Below are 17,208 nucleotides of genomic sequence, written 5' to 3'. Positions count from 1 at the left end.
GAAAGACATCCAGGCTTCCTGGGCTCCTTTGCCCTGGAGGACTGCCTCCCAGGGGACTTTGTCAACCAGGCTCCTGAAGAGCCCAAAGTCCGCTTTCCGGAAGTCCAAGGTGGCAGTTCTGCTGACCCCCTTCCTTGCTTCTCCCAGAATTGAGAACTCTATCATTTCGTGGTCACTGTTGCCAAGACGGCCTCCGACCATCACATCCCCCACAAGACCTTCCCTGTTTACAAACAACAGATCCAGCAGGGCACCTTCCCTAGTTGGCTCTTTCACTAGTTGTGTTAAGAAGTTATCCCCAGTACCTTCCAGGAACTTTCTAGACTGTTCCCTCCCTGCTGTATTGTATTCCCAGCAGATGTCCGGCAAATTGAAGTCTCCCACGAGGACTAGAGCTCGCGATCTTGAGACTTCTCCCAGCCGTTTATAGAATATTTCATCTGCCTCCTCATCCTGGTTGGGTGGTCTATAACAGACTCCTACTACAATATCTGCCTTGTTAGCCCTCCCCCTGATCCTTACCCATAAACACTCAATCCCATTATCACCATCATTTAGTTCAAGACATTCATAACACTCCCTGACATACAGGGCCACCCCCCCGCCTCTCCTCGCTTGCCTATCCTTCCTGAAGAGTCTATAGCCATCCATGGCAGCACTATAGCTATGCGAGTCATCCCACCATGTTTCTGTGATGGCAACTACATTGTAGTTACCCTGGTGTACAATGGCTTCCAGCTCCTCCTGTTTGTTGCCCATGCTACGTGCATTAGTGTATAAGCACTTCAGCTGGGCTATTGGTCCTTTCTCCTTTTTACTGGAGGGAGCTGCAGTTCTGCCATCCCCAGACATCTTCCTAAGAAGCCCGGTTGCGCCCCCTGTCTTTTCCAAGTCTAGTGCCAGCACCCCACTTTCAGGCTTTTTGCTAGCAACCTTGGATCTATCCCCATCCCCCTTCAAACCTAGTTTAAAGCCCTGTCAACGAGCCCCGCCAACTCCTGCCCTAAAACCCTTTTCCCCCTCTGAGACAGGCTTTTGCCGTCTGTTGCCAGAAGGCCTGGTGTCCTGAAAAGCAGCCCATGATCAAAGAACCCAAAATCCTGCCGACGACACCAGTCTCTGAGCCAGGCATTGATCAGCTGATATTTCCTGTTAATCTTCCCATCCATCTGTGCAATTGTTGGGATAGAAGCAAACACTACTTGTGCTCCTGATCCCCTAACTAGCCGTCCCAGGGCCCTGAAGTCTCTCTTCATCGCCCTTAGGATCCTTCCTGGAATTTCATCATTACCTAACTGAAAGATCAATAAAGGGTAGTAGTCAGTAGGCCTGACTAGGCTAGGGAGTTTCCTCCAGATATCCTTAACTCTGGCCCCAGGAAGACAGCAGACCTCCCTACAGATTGGGTCCGGTCTACATATGGGACCGTCCACTCCCTTCAGAATCGAGTCCCCTACTACAAGGACCCGTCTTGCTTTTCTCACCAGTTGCTGCTTTTCTCATTCTGATCATGTAATGTGGTGTGCCCGAAGAGGTACTAGATAGGGGAAAGTGAATGGAAAAGATAAGTGATTTGGAGAGGAAAAGCAAGCTGAAGTATGACAAGAAGAAAAATAAACCAAATTATTAAATAATAAAAAGTTGCTACGGGGAAAAATAAATAGAAGTGGATGAAAAACGATAGTTGTCAAGGTAGAATTTAAAGGGGATTTGGAAGTGAAAGTGGTGATGTTCTAGGTAGGGGCCACAGTGTAATACAGAACATACAGCTGGCAGAGGCCAGAGGATCTTAAGGTTAGTGGTAGTTTTAAGATGACTTTAGTGTTTGGTTGCAGTTTCCTTGCATGTTGCCACCTCTTAGGGTTTGTGATTGCATGACCATCTCCAAACAGAACTTGTGACCAGCGTTACATGTTCAAGTGAGATATCGCTGAAAATCTTCTATTAGAAAACTGATAGGTGTAGAATAAGATGTATTCAAATTCTGAGTCTCACAAGACAACAGGAGGGAGGTGAAATGCTGGTAATTATCTTCATCTTGTTTCACTTCAGAAACTGCTCTGGGTGCATTGGCTAGAGTGCTGAGGGAAGACTGGAAGCAAAGCGTGGAACTTGCTACCAATATAATTTATGTTTTCTTCTGCTTTTCTAGGTGAGTGCAGAGTCCTTGTGTATAGGGACATAAGAAACATCTCTGCTTAGTAGCTTTTCATTTGTTTTCTGGACTGCACTACAAAACCTCACTGAATCACAAAAAAAATTTGCAGAGATGGAAACACACCTGTTATAAATGACAAAATTGAGGCACAAAAAATCCCCCCACAGTGAGGTTGTGTGTAGTAGTGCTAGGAATAAACTAGTAAGGATTCTGACCCATAGCTTATAGGCTGAGCTGCCAACTTTTATTTTCCCTCAGCATTCCTACAGGAAGAAGCAGTATTCAAAACTGAAGCGAGTGCTTGCTCTTACTTAGATATGTCAGTGTTGCATACCCTGCTTAGAAATAATTTTAATGGAATTTGCATCACAACTTGATTTTAGACTTCTGTTATATTTATTATGAGTAGAGGGTCCTCTGAAGCACTTAGAATACGAAAAGCGGGGCTGATTAGAAAATATTTTCCTTTATGCGTGAAAATTGGAATGTGTTTTTATTTTGACTTGGAACAACACACTGTTGCTTGTCTCATTACAATTATGAAAAAAATATTCATGCTTTCAGGAATTGTTTTTGTTTTGAAATAATTTTCCAATAGAGAAGTGTTATAAACACAGATTGGGCACAGATTAAATACCTTTTTTTAATACTTCATGTGGTGCAGTGTTGGGACATTGCTACCATAGAAGTCAAAACAGATTTGGGGTTGTTTGCATTTATGATTTTCCTCACAGGTGCTTTTTTCTTCAATGTAGTTTTTCTCAATTTCATGGAATAATCACACACTACAAAATTGGAGCACTGTGTATGAATATCATAGACCATGAGCTGAAGAGGCATGAGCTTTGGCAGGAAGAACTTGCTAAAAAGAAGAAAGCTGATATCCTTTTGATATGCTGGGGCAGCTTGATGACTTCTGACTTGTCTTGATAGCTGTTGTTGAGTTATACGAGCTGAGCATACAGCAACTTCTGTGAAAGCAGTAGAATTTACTAGAAAGTGCAAAATATAATTGCAGATATGAAAAAGACCAAAAGTGGGAGGTTTGGGCTGCTGAAGAGATTAAGCTGAAGTTACTAAACCAACACAAGGAAAGAAAAGAAGTTATCAGCAGTATGTCTTGGGAACATTTTTGCTGTCTATTAGGATGTAATACATCCAAGACTAGGAGGAAGAAAAGTAGGTGCTGTAGATTACACATGTAGCAAGCTGTTGCTGAAGTAGTGTCTTTTGACTGGCTACTCCATAGATTTCTTGCTTTTTACTAGTGATTGAATGACACCTTTGAGGACAGTAGTCATGTAGACTGTATAACTTTTATCTGAACTCCTTAACTTCTGCAATCTACTTGATGAAGATCCTGAAAATCAAACCCTGAAAAAGGACTATGAGAAAACTTACAAGAAATATCAAGGGCTGGTGGTCAAGCAGGAACAACTACTCAGAGGTACCAAATCTGAACAGTGAATTATTTCTTTGTCCGTGAATGTGGGTAGAGGGTTTTATTGGATGCTTGTTATAACCAGGATGTCTTAAACATATTGAATGCATAGATGTATATGGAAGAGCATTGCCAAAGAATAGGCAGAACGTGAGTACCTTAAAAATTGTTAGCATGCTGTCAAACAATCTGATTAAGTGATCTGTCAGTCTTAGATGAAAAATAACAAAAGGGAACCACTTAACTTTTCTTTGCTCATGATGTTGTTTGGGAGGAGTTGAGTTTCTTGTTTATTTTTTAACTTAGGCTAACTTGGCTTGTATCTAACTCAAGTTGAATAGCTTTCACTCTATCTCGGGTTTTGTACTAAAATACACTTAACGTTAGGTTGAAATGATCTGAGTGGCAAAGCTTTCCTGGGAAGGCTTTTTAATGGTTCCTGTTGGAACTGAAAGAAAAAAAAAAGCTTCTAGTGATCATAATTTATTTGTTTACAAAGTCACTGTTAGAATTAATCTTAATGCTTTTTAAACAGGAATAAAAAGCATTTATGGTCAGTTTCCTTCAAAATGCATTGGGAAGGGAGTGGAATGCTTCTGAAAGCTTTGCCTTAAGCACTTGATGTGTATATAGAGACTTGTTTAGTTCTATTGTCTTTGATCTGTTGGTATGATTTGTATTGGACTTTGTTAGTTGCACTTTACCTGCTCCTAAATCTTGCTGAGGATACTCGCACTGAGCTGAAGATGAGAAACAAGAACATTGTCCACATGTTAGTGAAAGCACTGGACCGTGATAATTTTGAGCTGCTTATCCTGGTTGTATCTTTCTTGAAGAAACTCAGCATTTTTATGGAGAACAAAAATGATATGGTAAGGCTCATAGCACTCTACTGCAATATTGGAAATGTGTGGACTCTGAAAACTTTGTGTGGTTGGATGGAAGGGGGAGACATGTCTGTCCCCACCCTAAATATCTGTAGCACTGATTATCATCTTTCATTGCTAGTAAAATGGGCAAAAGAAAAGAAGTACAACATCCAGCCATAACATACTGCAAAAATTTTTTAAGAACTGTCATCCCAAACAGTGAAGCTACCTCAAAATGTGATACATGAAATTCTGAATTTTTAAGTCAGCACCTCAAAGTCTTGTCATACCCCCACTTCTGGAGGTACCCATGGCCATTCCCCAAGACTAGACTCTGTTGACAACACATTATTGTCTCTGCCATGTATTGTCTTGGAAAGTGTAGTAGTTATCCTTTCACAGTTTGCTGGACTAGTTTACTTATTTCCTAGGTCAACTTGGTCTTCAAAGGAACCTCACAACTGTTCCTTCATGCTGCCAGTACTCCTAAGAACTGGAGGCAGTGTTATTCTTCATAAGCTTTTTTAGGTGAAGTCTCAAACTTCTGAAATTGTAGCGTTGTTTTGGGGTTTTTTTTTTTGTGACTTTAACCTCTAGCCAAGTATCTCCTTTACTGATTTCCCAATGGCTTTTAGTAGATACATGTCGTCTTCTGTGCCTTTATGCCAGTTTGTTAAATTTTTTATTTTGATAAATTTTTCTTATCCAAGAGGTAATCTGAGATTAATGTTACACTTAAATTGTGAGATGAAAAGATCTGTGTAAATGCTATAGAAAATTAATTGCATCTTTATTACTGGAACTGTCATTCACATGCATATGCACTGAACAGTGCAGGCAAGAATTATCTCCCTTATTTATATCTGGGTATCCTATTTCTTAACAAAAATCAGACACCAAGCATGTATTTTTGGGGGAATGTAGACTGTTTATCAGGTGATTGGCCATTGATTTAGTTTATACTTGTGTAGTGCCCTGAAGGACTTTATTAGGAAAATAAGGATTAGCTCTCCAGCCCACTGATTTGCTGGCATACTTTCCACATTCCATTTGATTTAGTGGAAAGACAAATGAAACAAAACTGTTGAATTTATCTTATTGCAGAGTGTTTCAACAGTTTTGAAAATACTTTTGAAAAGGTTTGTATGCTTCAGGTCAGATGTCCGTTTGAGCATTCCTTATTGATAATAAAGATGATACTTTTTTCTCCACGGTGTTATTAAGGAAAGCTACCACTGAAGGAGAAGGTGTTCTAGTATTTATATCGGGCCATAACACAAACGTCAAAGGCAGAATGAACCAAGATTAGTTGTACAATGCCTGATTCTAAGTAAAACTGAATAACCCATGTATATTTATAGCACATTCTTTCCTTTCGTATTCAAGTGCCATATTAAATTCAAAGCAGTGAAGTAGGAGTTTTTGCAATATGATTGTTTTTGATCAAGGGTGTCCAGTCAGTTGTTTGATTATTGCACTATGCTGTGCGGGGGGAGATATAGTTTCTTTTCTTCATGTTCATTTGGTGTGTATTTATAACTGGAAGGCTAGTTATATGCATGCAAAAGTTTGAAGAACGCAGAGCAATTTTATGTGCCTCCTTCTGGCCAAAGAAGGTTCTGGGAAACAAAAAATGAATATCTTTAAAAGATTACATCAAATAAAAGCAGAGAAATCTTTTTTAAAAGACGATAAAAACTTTCTGAAGTCTTGCCAATCAATGCTCAGATGTCTTTTCTGGCTGGTAAAGTGAACACGATCTCAGGAACTGATATACCACTTCTCAGTTCCTGGATTCCACTTCTTAATTTGAAAGTGATACATGTTTCAAGATTACTTTCATGCTTTTATTAAATTAATGTTCAGGACAGCATGCCTCTTCTGAGAGCACATGCAAAGTTCTTTCTAGGGGTTCATTTGAAATTCATAATGAAAGGTCTCAAATTCTTTTTGGATGCCAATTTTCTGTCTTTTTTTGGTTGGGTATCTCTTTGACTCTAATGTCAGTTGCTCTAGGATTGCTTGTGTTTAAGTTTAAACGAGTTCCCCGCCCCCCAATCTAGTCTTGCAAGTGATGTCTTGACCACATTCTTGCAGTATTCCAACTGTGAGGAATATTTCCAAGACATCTGAACTGTTCAGTTCAAAAACTTTTTTTAATGAACATTACCCAGTAAACCAATCTAGAAGACTTCAACCACAAAGACACAAGCAAAGCTGCTTCAGATAAAAATGCATTGACAGTCACTGTTATGAGTACAAATTGGATATGTAGTCACATACATTTGTGTGTGAATATATAACACACTGAGAGGGCTTTTATATTGCAGGCAAAGCTAAGTTTGGATAGATTATGGATTTTTCTTTTTCTTGATACACAGGTTGAAATGGATATTGTTGAAAAACTTGTCAAAATGGTACCCTGTGAACATGAAGACCTGCTGAACATCACTCTTCGACTCTTACTAAATCTCTCCTTTGACACAGGCCTGAGAAATAAAATGGTACAAGTTGGTCTTCTTCCCAAACTCACTGCATTGCTAGGTATGTTTTCCTTTATTCTAACATAGACATTTCAGCAGAGACAGTGAAGCTGTTTTGCATCATGATATAGTGTGTCTGAACGTTGCTATGTCACTTTTCTCTTTGCCAAAGAACTTCCTCGCTACTCCCAAATTCTTGTCATTCAAATCATCTTTTTAGATGCAGGTTTAAATAGAAGTTCCTATGTTCTCTTAAAGTATTGAATGAGTCTTCTGGTCTTTAAAAATAACTTTGATAGCTACCTGAGAACCATGTGATTACAAAAAAAAAAAATTACAAGCATCACCCTGACACATGGGTGATGCTTGTAATTTTGGGGGAGCACCTAGGAAAAACAGGCAGCACAGAGCTTAGCTGATGGAGATACCAGCTAACTTTTTCTTTTAATGAAGCTTGATATACCTCCTGCCTCTTTTGTGCCTTAATCGTGTGGACAGAGAGATCACAGATTTCCCAGCTTTGTCAGCTTTAATTCTAGGCAGTACTGATTTTTAGATTTTCAGCTTAACAGTCTGTAACTTGTGTTAATATCATGTGAGTATTTCAGATAGAACTGAAACTTTTTGTTGTCCATAGGGGAAAGCCATGGCGACAATAAGGAGTTTGGAAAAAGCGGAGGATTGTCCAATTTGATCATTGTTGTACACTGGAGTTCTCAGGAAGGAGTTTTTATTGCTCCTTGTGTGTTCTTTTGTTGATACTATCTAGAGGCCGCTCTAATAGATATATTAAATATTTAGCAGGATTTGGCCATAAGAATTGCCGAGTGCTCATTTTTAAGTGAAAGATTAAAATCTTGTATTGTGGAGCCTTAAATGCACAAAACACTGATGCAAGACACTGTTAAAGCTTTCTGAGATAGTTGGGTTTGGGATGTACTAAATCCAGTGCAGCCGATGTATCCAGATGTGATTGGAACAAGTGAATCTATGAGCTTTCTTCCCTAGAGTTGTACAGTCTCTTAGGATTGTTTGCCTTCTCAATTTTGTATTCAACCTCAACATGGCCTTATTGCTGTTCAGCATACAAGTTAATACCATGAAAACTTACACTGCTTTGGAAGCCTTAATCCTGTTGGTGATTAATATAACAGCTACCTGATATATCCTGAAATACCTCAGATCTTTTTATGCTTTCTGCCCCACAACCATGTTTGCACTTGATATCCTCCTTTGGGCTGAGCCAGGAGGAAAAAGAAAAATGGCATTTGGAATTCCTCTTCTTTATACTTTTTTTTTCCTCAAGACAATGTTACTTGGCAGTGAAGTAAACTGAGAAGTGGAAGCTGGTCAGGAAATAAATTTTCTCTTGTTTGAGAGAGGATCTGGCTAGGTAGTCTGGTTCAGCTTGGATTGCAAGCTTTTTGGAGCAGGAACCTGTTTGTTTGCACAGCAGCTAGTGCTGTGGTCTAATGCTAGTGCTTCTGGGTGCTTGTCACCCCAAGCAGTGGCACGACACAAATCACTGAGATGTCCCTGCTCCCAGAAATTCCCAATTAAATATTAGAGTCAGACTAAACTCATGAGTTAAAATACCTGCTTTCTAGTGTCTAATTCTAATGTGGAGAGGAGAATTTCTTTTCAAATGACATTGTCGTGGACTTGTAAGTAGGCCTGTATGGAGGGGTATTTGGCTCAGAAGAACTTGCTGCTAAAAGTGCAGTCTGTTCCTGAAATGGCTGTTAGGGTAATCTACAGCAAGTTCTACTAGTACTTCCAGAAGCTTCACTGTCTGGTTGGCTCCACAGGTTCTTCTTTCCAAGGTCCACCCCCTGTTTTTGATGGGGTGGGGTGGTGGCATGTGCTGTTTGCCCTAGCTCCTCCCTGTAGAATTGCTTGATACTTATTTTGCTGTGTGATGATTAGAAAATCTAGGTAGAAATGTTGTCTATTACTTGCTTCTTAAGCCAGCTCTGTGGTTCACGAGACTCTTGATGTGGTGGTTCAAATAATTCTCAAATATGTTACTTTGTGTATCCTGCCTCAGGGAAGCCTGCAAGCTTAATAATAAAATAATCATGTGCCAGGTGCCCCTTTTATACAGCTTACTTGGGTATTAAACACACATTATTCAAGTCAGTACCCTTCGGCTTACATTTGCAGGTCACCTTAAAGTACTAACACACCTCAACAGCTGTTGACAAGTTAGCATACAGTTCCTAATGCCAAGAGGTCAAGTTTGTTGACTCAGCCTACTGAAATTTAACATTTGTGCATGCTGTGCTTTTGAGTCTTTAGCACTAGATTTGAGATGAGTATAAATTAGCTGTAATAGGTGTTTAAGGGAACAGTTGAGATTGCAAAAAATTAAAGGACAGGATTTGTCAGGCAGCAGTTTAGGGCTGAGCACTGAGGTGGCAGCAGTCTGCAGTTCTGTAAGATGTAGTGATTTCCCAAGGGACACTTAGTGGCTTGGGAGCGGGAAGGCTCTAAAATGTAGGTGGAGGCTAGAAGCGGAGGGGATGGACTGGCTTCAAATGAGATATCAGGAATGGACGAAGTATGGCATGGATATTCTTTCCCTTTCGCTCCAGAGGGTTGAGGCTGCTGTTGAAAGCATGGACATGGGAAATTCTGCTTAGTCTTGGTTTCCATTTTAATTAGCCTTTTCTTTGTAATAGTGCCAATGCCTGCTTCCCCGTGTAGCTTTGCCAGTCAACACCACTTGCTAGTTTACGCGGCTTCTCTTCACAAGTCTGAAGTATTGTATATGACAAGACTCCTCTTGCTCCCTCCAGGCACCCAAGTTAATCAACTACAGCTGATCTTTGTTATTCTCTGAATCTCAAAGAACTGGGTGCAGTTGAGGGAAATTTGGCTTCAGACTTGAGATCAGAAGCTGGAGCAGAGCTGTGGAGGCCTATGAGATACAGTGTGCTGTATTTAGGTTTTCCCATACACAAGCTGCTTGAAGAAGTACAAAAAGAGATTTTGTTGATTTGTGTAACTTCAGTTCTTTAAGAAAACCTTGTAATTGTTGAGTCACCAGGGCCTTGCGGAGAGCGTTTTTTGTACTAATGGCTGCGCTTTAATACTTAGAAATTATATTTATAGAGTGATCTTTTCTACATTTTCTGTGTGAATGCTTTATGTGCCAGTATATGTGAAGTATGGTTTCAGTGGATTAAGGTGTGAATTCATGTGAATTCACCAAGTGATTTAAACTAGACTTTTGCCTGAAATGTGGAAATCACAGATTCAGAGCCCTCTAATCATCACCTCGGAAGGAGAGACCAAAGCAGAGTGCTATAGACTATTCTGTGGAGGTTTGCTTCACACTTATAGTGCTCTCGTTTTGCTTTGCATGGCATAATTCAAGTGAAGTGGGGTAGAGGACTGACTTGCTCCAAATAAAGTAGAGCTTGGTGGTTAGTGTATTTGCTTGTGGAAAGTATTCTCACTGAAAGGGGGAAACGTAGAGCTGAACTTTAAGAAAGCAGTTTCACATCCCTCCTTTATCCCTGGGAATGCTCTTCCCCTGTTGGGCAGAAGGAATGTGTTACCCTTTTTCATAGTTCTTCCTCTGGATGTGTGATTGGTTTCTAAAGTAAATGCCCTGGCAGTAAACAGAAGAAAACATTGTCTACAAGGAAGAATAAAAAAACCTCCCTTCTTGTTTGGACCAAATCCACTTTGTTTTTCAGTTAACTGGCCAAACCAAATACAGCATTTTTAGTACAGCTCTCTTAAATATATTCACAGTTTGTGATTCACATTCTTCTAATAAGGGTGCTATTTTGTGCTGTGTCTGAGTGGTTTCTTAGCCTTTGTGAAGTGAGACAAATAGTTCTCCATTCTCCGTGTGAACAGCAGGCAGTTTGTACAGCAGAACCAGCTGAGTGCTGCTGTGTGTGTTGTGGCAGGCTCCAAACTTTTCTTGGTGGACCCCTGTTCAGAAGGGGCTTCTGGCAGTATGCGGGTGTGGCAGGCAGTACTGGGGTTTCTGTATCTACCCATGAGTGAGTTATTCCTCTCAAAGGGCTATAAATGATAGGGAACAGTGCAAAAGCTGTTACAGTGGGAACTGTGTTGCTGCTCAAAGGGTAAAAGGAATAGGTCTGGCTGCATGCAGGGGGCAAATGTTTTTTCTATGACATATGCGTTCATGCTGTTGAGGTGTTGGACAGTTCTTAGGTGTACTGAATGTATATTGTCTTGAAATGCCTTTTTTTTTTTTTATTCACTTCCCACTGCAAGCCATACTTAAAGAATGAAAATCCGTTATGCTTGGAAGTCAGACTAAAGTATCTCTTGTTGGTTGCTCAAAATTACTGCCCAATTTTAAAAATCGAGGGCTGATTGAACACAGGTATTGGTGAGCTGAAAAGTGGGCGGGTCACAAAAAAGTACCGGTTGCAAATCGTGCCCAAATGGGACATGGAGTGCAGAAGGGTTGTGCATGTGGCTCTGAAAGTGTTACACAGTGCCAAGGTGTTCAACCTCAAAAAGATTTTAGGTGATGATGAACATCTGGGGTTGTGTTTTCCAGTACAGATTACAGTTAGTGAAAGAAAATTGGCTTTGTGGATTTGTATTCAGCCAAGTAGATAAGCATTTGTTATACAACACTGAAATAAAGTGTGATCAGTCCCAAGTAGCAGTAATATAGTTTTGCCAGTCATGGTATGTATTGAGCCTATATGCCATATTAATGTGAGCATCCTGGTCTGAAGTTCTTAATTTCTCAGTGTTCCAAGACTTAGTATCAGTACACTGAGAAGTAGTAGCCACCTGATCTTACATAGAAGCCTAAGGGCTGTGCAATAGTTTGCAAACTCCAAAGTAGGTCAAACTTTTCTATTATGAGTTCTTGAGCTAGAGATAGTCACAGCAGAGGGTAACTTTGACAGTCTGATGTAGTCCTCACTGAAGTGTGTCTTCACTAGGTTCGTTGATAGAATATTTGAGAGTTTTAGTATCTAAAATATTTTCTGGAAACTGCTGAAATTCCTCTGATATTTCTCCATTCTTTACAAGTTTGGTTTAATGAGCAATCAAAGAATTGCCAAACAGTTGTATGTTGGGTTTCTTAACAATCAAATCTTGATATGGTATGCAGCCAAGCTGGATTATATGTTGACTGCTGTTTAAAAACCCAAGAAGTACTTTGCTCTCTAATTAACGGAGTGCTGTGGGTTTTTAATGTTCTATTCCTTTTATGAAAGTTTCTTTTAAGAAGGCTTAAAGGAGATGTGTTCTCTTTATGAGTTCACTTGGCCTTTTTGTAATGAACTTATTATGGAGCTTCACACATCTGTTGAAAACTGGAGCTTCTTATAGGCTACTGCAGTGTTTTTTCTGACTTTAATAGGCCTCGTTTATCCTATAAAGAAACATACATTTTCTTACCTGATCAAGTGAGCAAACAATAGGGGTCAGATGTGGCAAAGACCCTAACAAAAAGCACATGTCCAGCCATCAGGGTGAGGTAAAGTCATATCGGGATTGCTTGAAGTTATTAATGGCAGTAAAATTTATGCTTCCTCCTGTTTTCCCAATTAAATTGAGAAACCTTTTTTTCCGAAGGTGGCTCTGCAGCAGCTGGTTCCAATACTTGTTGTGTGAATATTGCCTGGGGTGTCTCCATTCCTTTATAGTAGGGGCTGGCTGAAGCACATTAAGTAACAGTTCAACTACAGGGACCAATCTGTTGGAAAGCAGTAATTATTAAGGGATTTATTTTAATGGTATGGGTTTTTTTACCATTTGTGGTGAGTATTACCAAGGCTTAAAAAAAAACCCCTAACCCACAACAACAAACAAATGCCACCAAAAGAAACACAAAACAAAAATGTCTCTTAGCATTCAACTTCTAAATCCTTATTAGAAGTGCAAATAAACCTAGCATGGCTAACTGACTTAAGGAGGGTGTGGGTGCACAGTGTGTCTTAGAACCCAGCAGTTATTTAGATACCTTAACTATGGATTAGGCAGCAAACTTTAGTATTATTAAAGAAAAATTTACTTCTGATGTTGAGAAACATAGAACTCAAAGTAGAGAGACAAAAGTATCACTAATACTGTGTTTGAAGCAGAAATAGAATCCCAACTAACTTTAGGGTAAAAGCCTTCACCATATCCCTGCTTTGTTCTACTAGTAAATTGTAGTGAATTTTCAGGAAAGAATAACTGAAATTCATAACATCATGTTTTTATATAATCTTACCAGTTTTTGAAGCCTGGAGTAGAGAAGGCTCCTGAGAGACCTTATAGCAGCCTTCCAGTACCTAAAGGGCGCTTACAGGAAAGATGGGGAGGGACTCTTTAGCAGGGAATGTAGTGAGAGGATGAGGGGTAATGTCTAGAGGGTAGATTTAGATTAGATAATAGGAAGAAATTCTTTACAGTGAGGGTGGTGAGACACTGGAACAGGTTGCCCAGAGAAACTGTGGAGGTCCCATCCCTGGAAGTGATCAAGGCCAGGTTGGATGGGGCTTTGAGCAACCTAGTCTAGTGGAAGGTGTCCCTGCCCATGGCATGGGGGTTGGAACTAGGTGATCTTTAAGGACGCTTCCAACTCTAACCATTCTACAATTCTATTGTCTTAAGATTTTTCTGACTCCTTTAATACTGTCCAGAGTTGGAAACAGTGTTTTTCCACTTTGTAGCTATTACAGGTGGATCCTTTCTAATCTCACTCAGCCTTTGACTGTTCAGGTAAGTGAAAGCTCATTGCTGTGGCACACTGCTCAAAGTGCACATGTGTATTTAGCTGTGTTACTAGCTTTTTTTTAATGAAGAGGATAACTTTGGTGTAACACAAGAAACTAACTTTACGAGTGTTGACTGAAAATAGAAATGCTTATGTCAGCGGCAAGGACAGGAGTGGAGAGATGGCAACAATCTAAAGATAAGGGGACTGAGTTGTTGGAAATTCACTAAACTCATGAATGGGAAGTATCCCCCAAACCAGTATTTCTACTGTGGAGCTTACATTATGTGTCTACGTAATTGAATTCTTTTAATTGTTTATTTGCATATTGCAAGAGCAAATTAATACTTAAAATAAAAAGTATATCTAGTCTTCTGCATGAACTGTTGACATCCGAAAGCTTTACTGGGCATAACTTGGATGCCTAAAGCATGACAGAACAGAAACAACCAGCTCTAGTTTCTTGGAAAATCTCCATAAAGAAAGGGTGGGACACTGATGCTAGTCTTCCTATTCTGTGGTAAAATTGTCATAAAGCCTGTGTTAGGCCCAAGGTAGAAGAAAGAGGAGCACCTTTTCCAGACCCTTTGTGAAACCTGCAGGCAGAGGGATGGTCTCAAAGGGTCATGTGGAAAAATTTGGAGATGTAGTTCCATAGATCCTGAGGCTTTTACAAGTTCAGACATAAGGGGGAAGCTTACAATCTGCTTTCCCTTTTGGAAGTTTTAAGGCACAAGTTTCTGCTGTTTATCTAAGAGTTTCTCAGATGTTCTTCTCCAGTGCAGGAGACCAACTGCAGATTCCCCATGTCTGCAGTTGCGAAGGTGAGAAATCCTTTATCAGTTGATAGTATTATCTTCAGACCCTTTGAGTTGATGGGGGAACAGATATGCTAACATAAAAATTTATTGCACTATAGTAAGTATAGTGCTGTTATATCTCTATACAATCAATTTCTATTCCTTTGGTCTCTGACATACAGATGCTTTGCAGGATGGGTTATAATTTTACATATGCGAGTAGTCTCATTGCGTAAAGCAAAACTTTCTTTGTGAGGCTGAGGCCTCAAATGTTGTTTTATTCCTTTTGGAAAAGCTATCAGATCTGTGAGAAACTTGTAGATCATCAGTGAATGACCTTTTAAATAACAAAACTGTAATATGTTCACAGTAAGAAGAATACAATTTAATTGTTTACCTTTTTTTCAAGACACTGCCAGTAAGAGTATGCTGGTACTTGCACAGAAATGGTATCTCTTGAGTAATACGAAGCTTAATTCTTGTAATCTGTAAGACTCAAAATCTCAACCAATATTTAACTCCACTTTTTGGGCTTAGTAGATTTGAATGTCAGGTTTGTACTTCAGCACCTTCGAAACACGGGTAAAAACAGTTTACATTTCAATGCAGTGAATCATCCCTTTCTCAAAGTGAGAGGTAGCATCCTGCATTGTGGTTTTTTCCTCCTTTGAGCAGGAGCGTTTTAAAATATAGCTGCACCATCCATTCAGAACTGAGGCTGCTTTGCTGTGGGGCTGTGTACCCGCAGAGCCAGGAACATGGAAAACCTACACCTTTTTCCTTTCTCACTGAATTCCAAACAAGAAGATTGGAAGGGTGTTTTTAGAGCAGAGAAGTCAATATTTTCTAGTAATTGTAATTGGAGCAGTTGATGTAGTTTAATGAAATATAGTGCAGATATGGCAAAAAATTATGCACGTTCTATAAACTAATAATATATTTTATATTGCATTTCATATATTTCATAATATATGAAATGCAATACAATTAAATTTATGTAGCTTGGTTGAGACTTCTAAAGGAACAGCTTTGCATGGAATTTTTTCCACCTACTCTGGAAATAGGTGTTTTTTAGTTTGATTGAAACTAAGAACCACCTCTTCTAATTTCCAGTTTCTTGTAGTAACAGTAATTAATGTTTTTTCTGTCTCTTGCTTTCTTCCTTGGTCATAGCCTGACCCAAAACGTATTTTGTGGAGAAAAGAGTCGCTTTATCTTCTTCCTTCAGGCATGATTCTATTGCCTCATGTTTCCTCTCTAATGTGAACTTCTAATTGATTTATCTCTGGGTTGTGCAGTATATGCAATATTGTAACCAATCAGCTTCCGATTTTTGTGTATGAGTTCAAGTATGAATGGTTGTAGGACATCCTAAATAACAAAAATGGTTGTTCTTCTGTAGGAAGATCAAGCCTCAAAAAAGGACTAAATTTAGCAGTATGTTGTCTACCCAGTGGCTATGCTTTGTTGTCTTTTATGAGTAGCAATACTGCAGTGAGGTGTTTACTGTATATTTTTCTGTCAGTCTTGGATAGAGTTCCAGGCAAAGAAATTGAGCCTGGGGCTCCAGATGTGGAGCTTCATTTTTGCCTCTGGCTATAACATTAAATAACTCAACCTAAATCGGTCATTTATTAGTCCTTTAGCTTAGGATTCATTGTTGTAATTCCTTCTGTGTTTTCTAGAAAATAAATTGTAGCCACATTTTAGATGTGGCATGTACTTAGTTCTTTGGAGGAAGAAAAAAAAAAAAAACCAACCAACCAAAAAACAAAAACAAAACCCAAGCAAAAACCCAACCCCCCAAAAACCTCAACCATAGCAAAATCAGGGTTTTAAGTTAGGCTTATGGTATGAAGCCAGTTTCAAATAACATAAAGGTGGCACAAGAGGGGTTATTAGTATGTAAATAATGTCATAATGTATTATTTACAAAACCTGGTCTCCTTGAGTATGAGCAGATTTGAAAATTCTTTCAGGTTCTTGATAAAATAAACTGATATATCCAATATGATTTATATTTACGTGTGTAAATCAAACCGGTGTGTGTCTCAACCACACATGGAATAACTTAGTCCAACTGTTTCAGAGCTGTTTGCAAGGAATAACATGGTATAGAGGTAAGCAGAGATATGTTTCTATCACTTTTTTCCTAAGATCACTGCTAATTATAATGCATTGAATAAACTCTTGATTTCAATGTTTTCTGACAGCAGTATGAGTGTATAGATCTGATACTCAGCTTGTGATGTTCTTATCCATCTAGATTTATTACTTGCCCGATTCTACAGCAGATTTGACTTGAGAGTATCAGAGTTTGAAACTGAAATGAAGATTCACTCTGCCATTTTAATAGGTATTTACCTTTGTGTTTTGATTTAGTGTAGTTAATGTTTTGCACATGAGTTGGATAGGGTATAGTTCATATCTAAGGTGGAGACATTGATGATTCTGTTAGAAATTATGGCTACTTGAATTACTGATAGTGTTATATTTGAATAATTTAGTCCATAATTTATATTCTCATTTTTACTTCAGCATTTGAAAGCTGAACGCTGCTGCTGCAACTCAGATTGGCATTTTGGTTTTACAGCTTTAGAGTTTTTCTTTTCTTATCAGGGAGCTAGTGGAGGATTTTTTCATTTTAAGCTCTGCTACTAGTACCATTTAGATCTTTAACCTTAGTAAGAATGAGACGTGGAATTCAGGCGTTGGTCCACAGAACTGGCACATGGCTTTTTATTA

General features: G+C 39.2%; 1 protein-coding gene across 1 annotated transcript in view; it reads left to right on the top strand.

Annotated features, from left to right (window-relative positions):
- Nucleotides 1-17,208, top strand: part of KIFAP3 (kinesin associated protein 3) — a 76,141-nt gene that overhangs the window by 11,956 nt on the left and 46,977 nt on the right. Inside the window, exons 6-10 of the mRNA XM_082484711.1 lie at nt 2,053-2,152; nt 2,914-3,038; nt 3,507-3,605; nt 4,293-4,471; nt 6,850-7,012. Coding sequence (XP_082340837.1) covers nt 2,053-2,152; nt 2,914-3,038; nt 3,507-3,605; nt 4,293-4,471; nt 6,850-7,012 — 666 coding nt within the window. The remainder of the gene's footprint in view (nt 1-2,052; nt 2,153-2,913; nt 3,039-3,506; nt 3,606-4,292; nt 4,472-6,849; nt 7,013-17,208) is intronic.

This window comes from Vanellus vanellus, assembly GCF_965231255.1.
Source record: "Vanellus vanellus genome assembly, chromosome: 5".
NCBI classification, from domain to species: Eukaryota; Metazoa; Chordata; class Aves; order Charadriiformes; family Charadriidae; genus Vanellus; species Vanellus vanellus.
The sequence above is the reverse complement of the archived record's forward strand: the minus strand, read 5'-3'. Positions and strand labels throughout refer to the sequence as shown.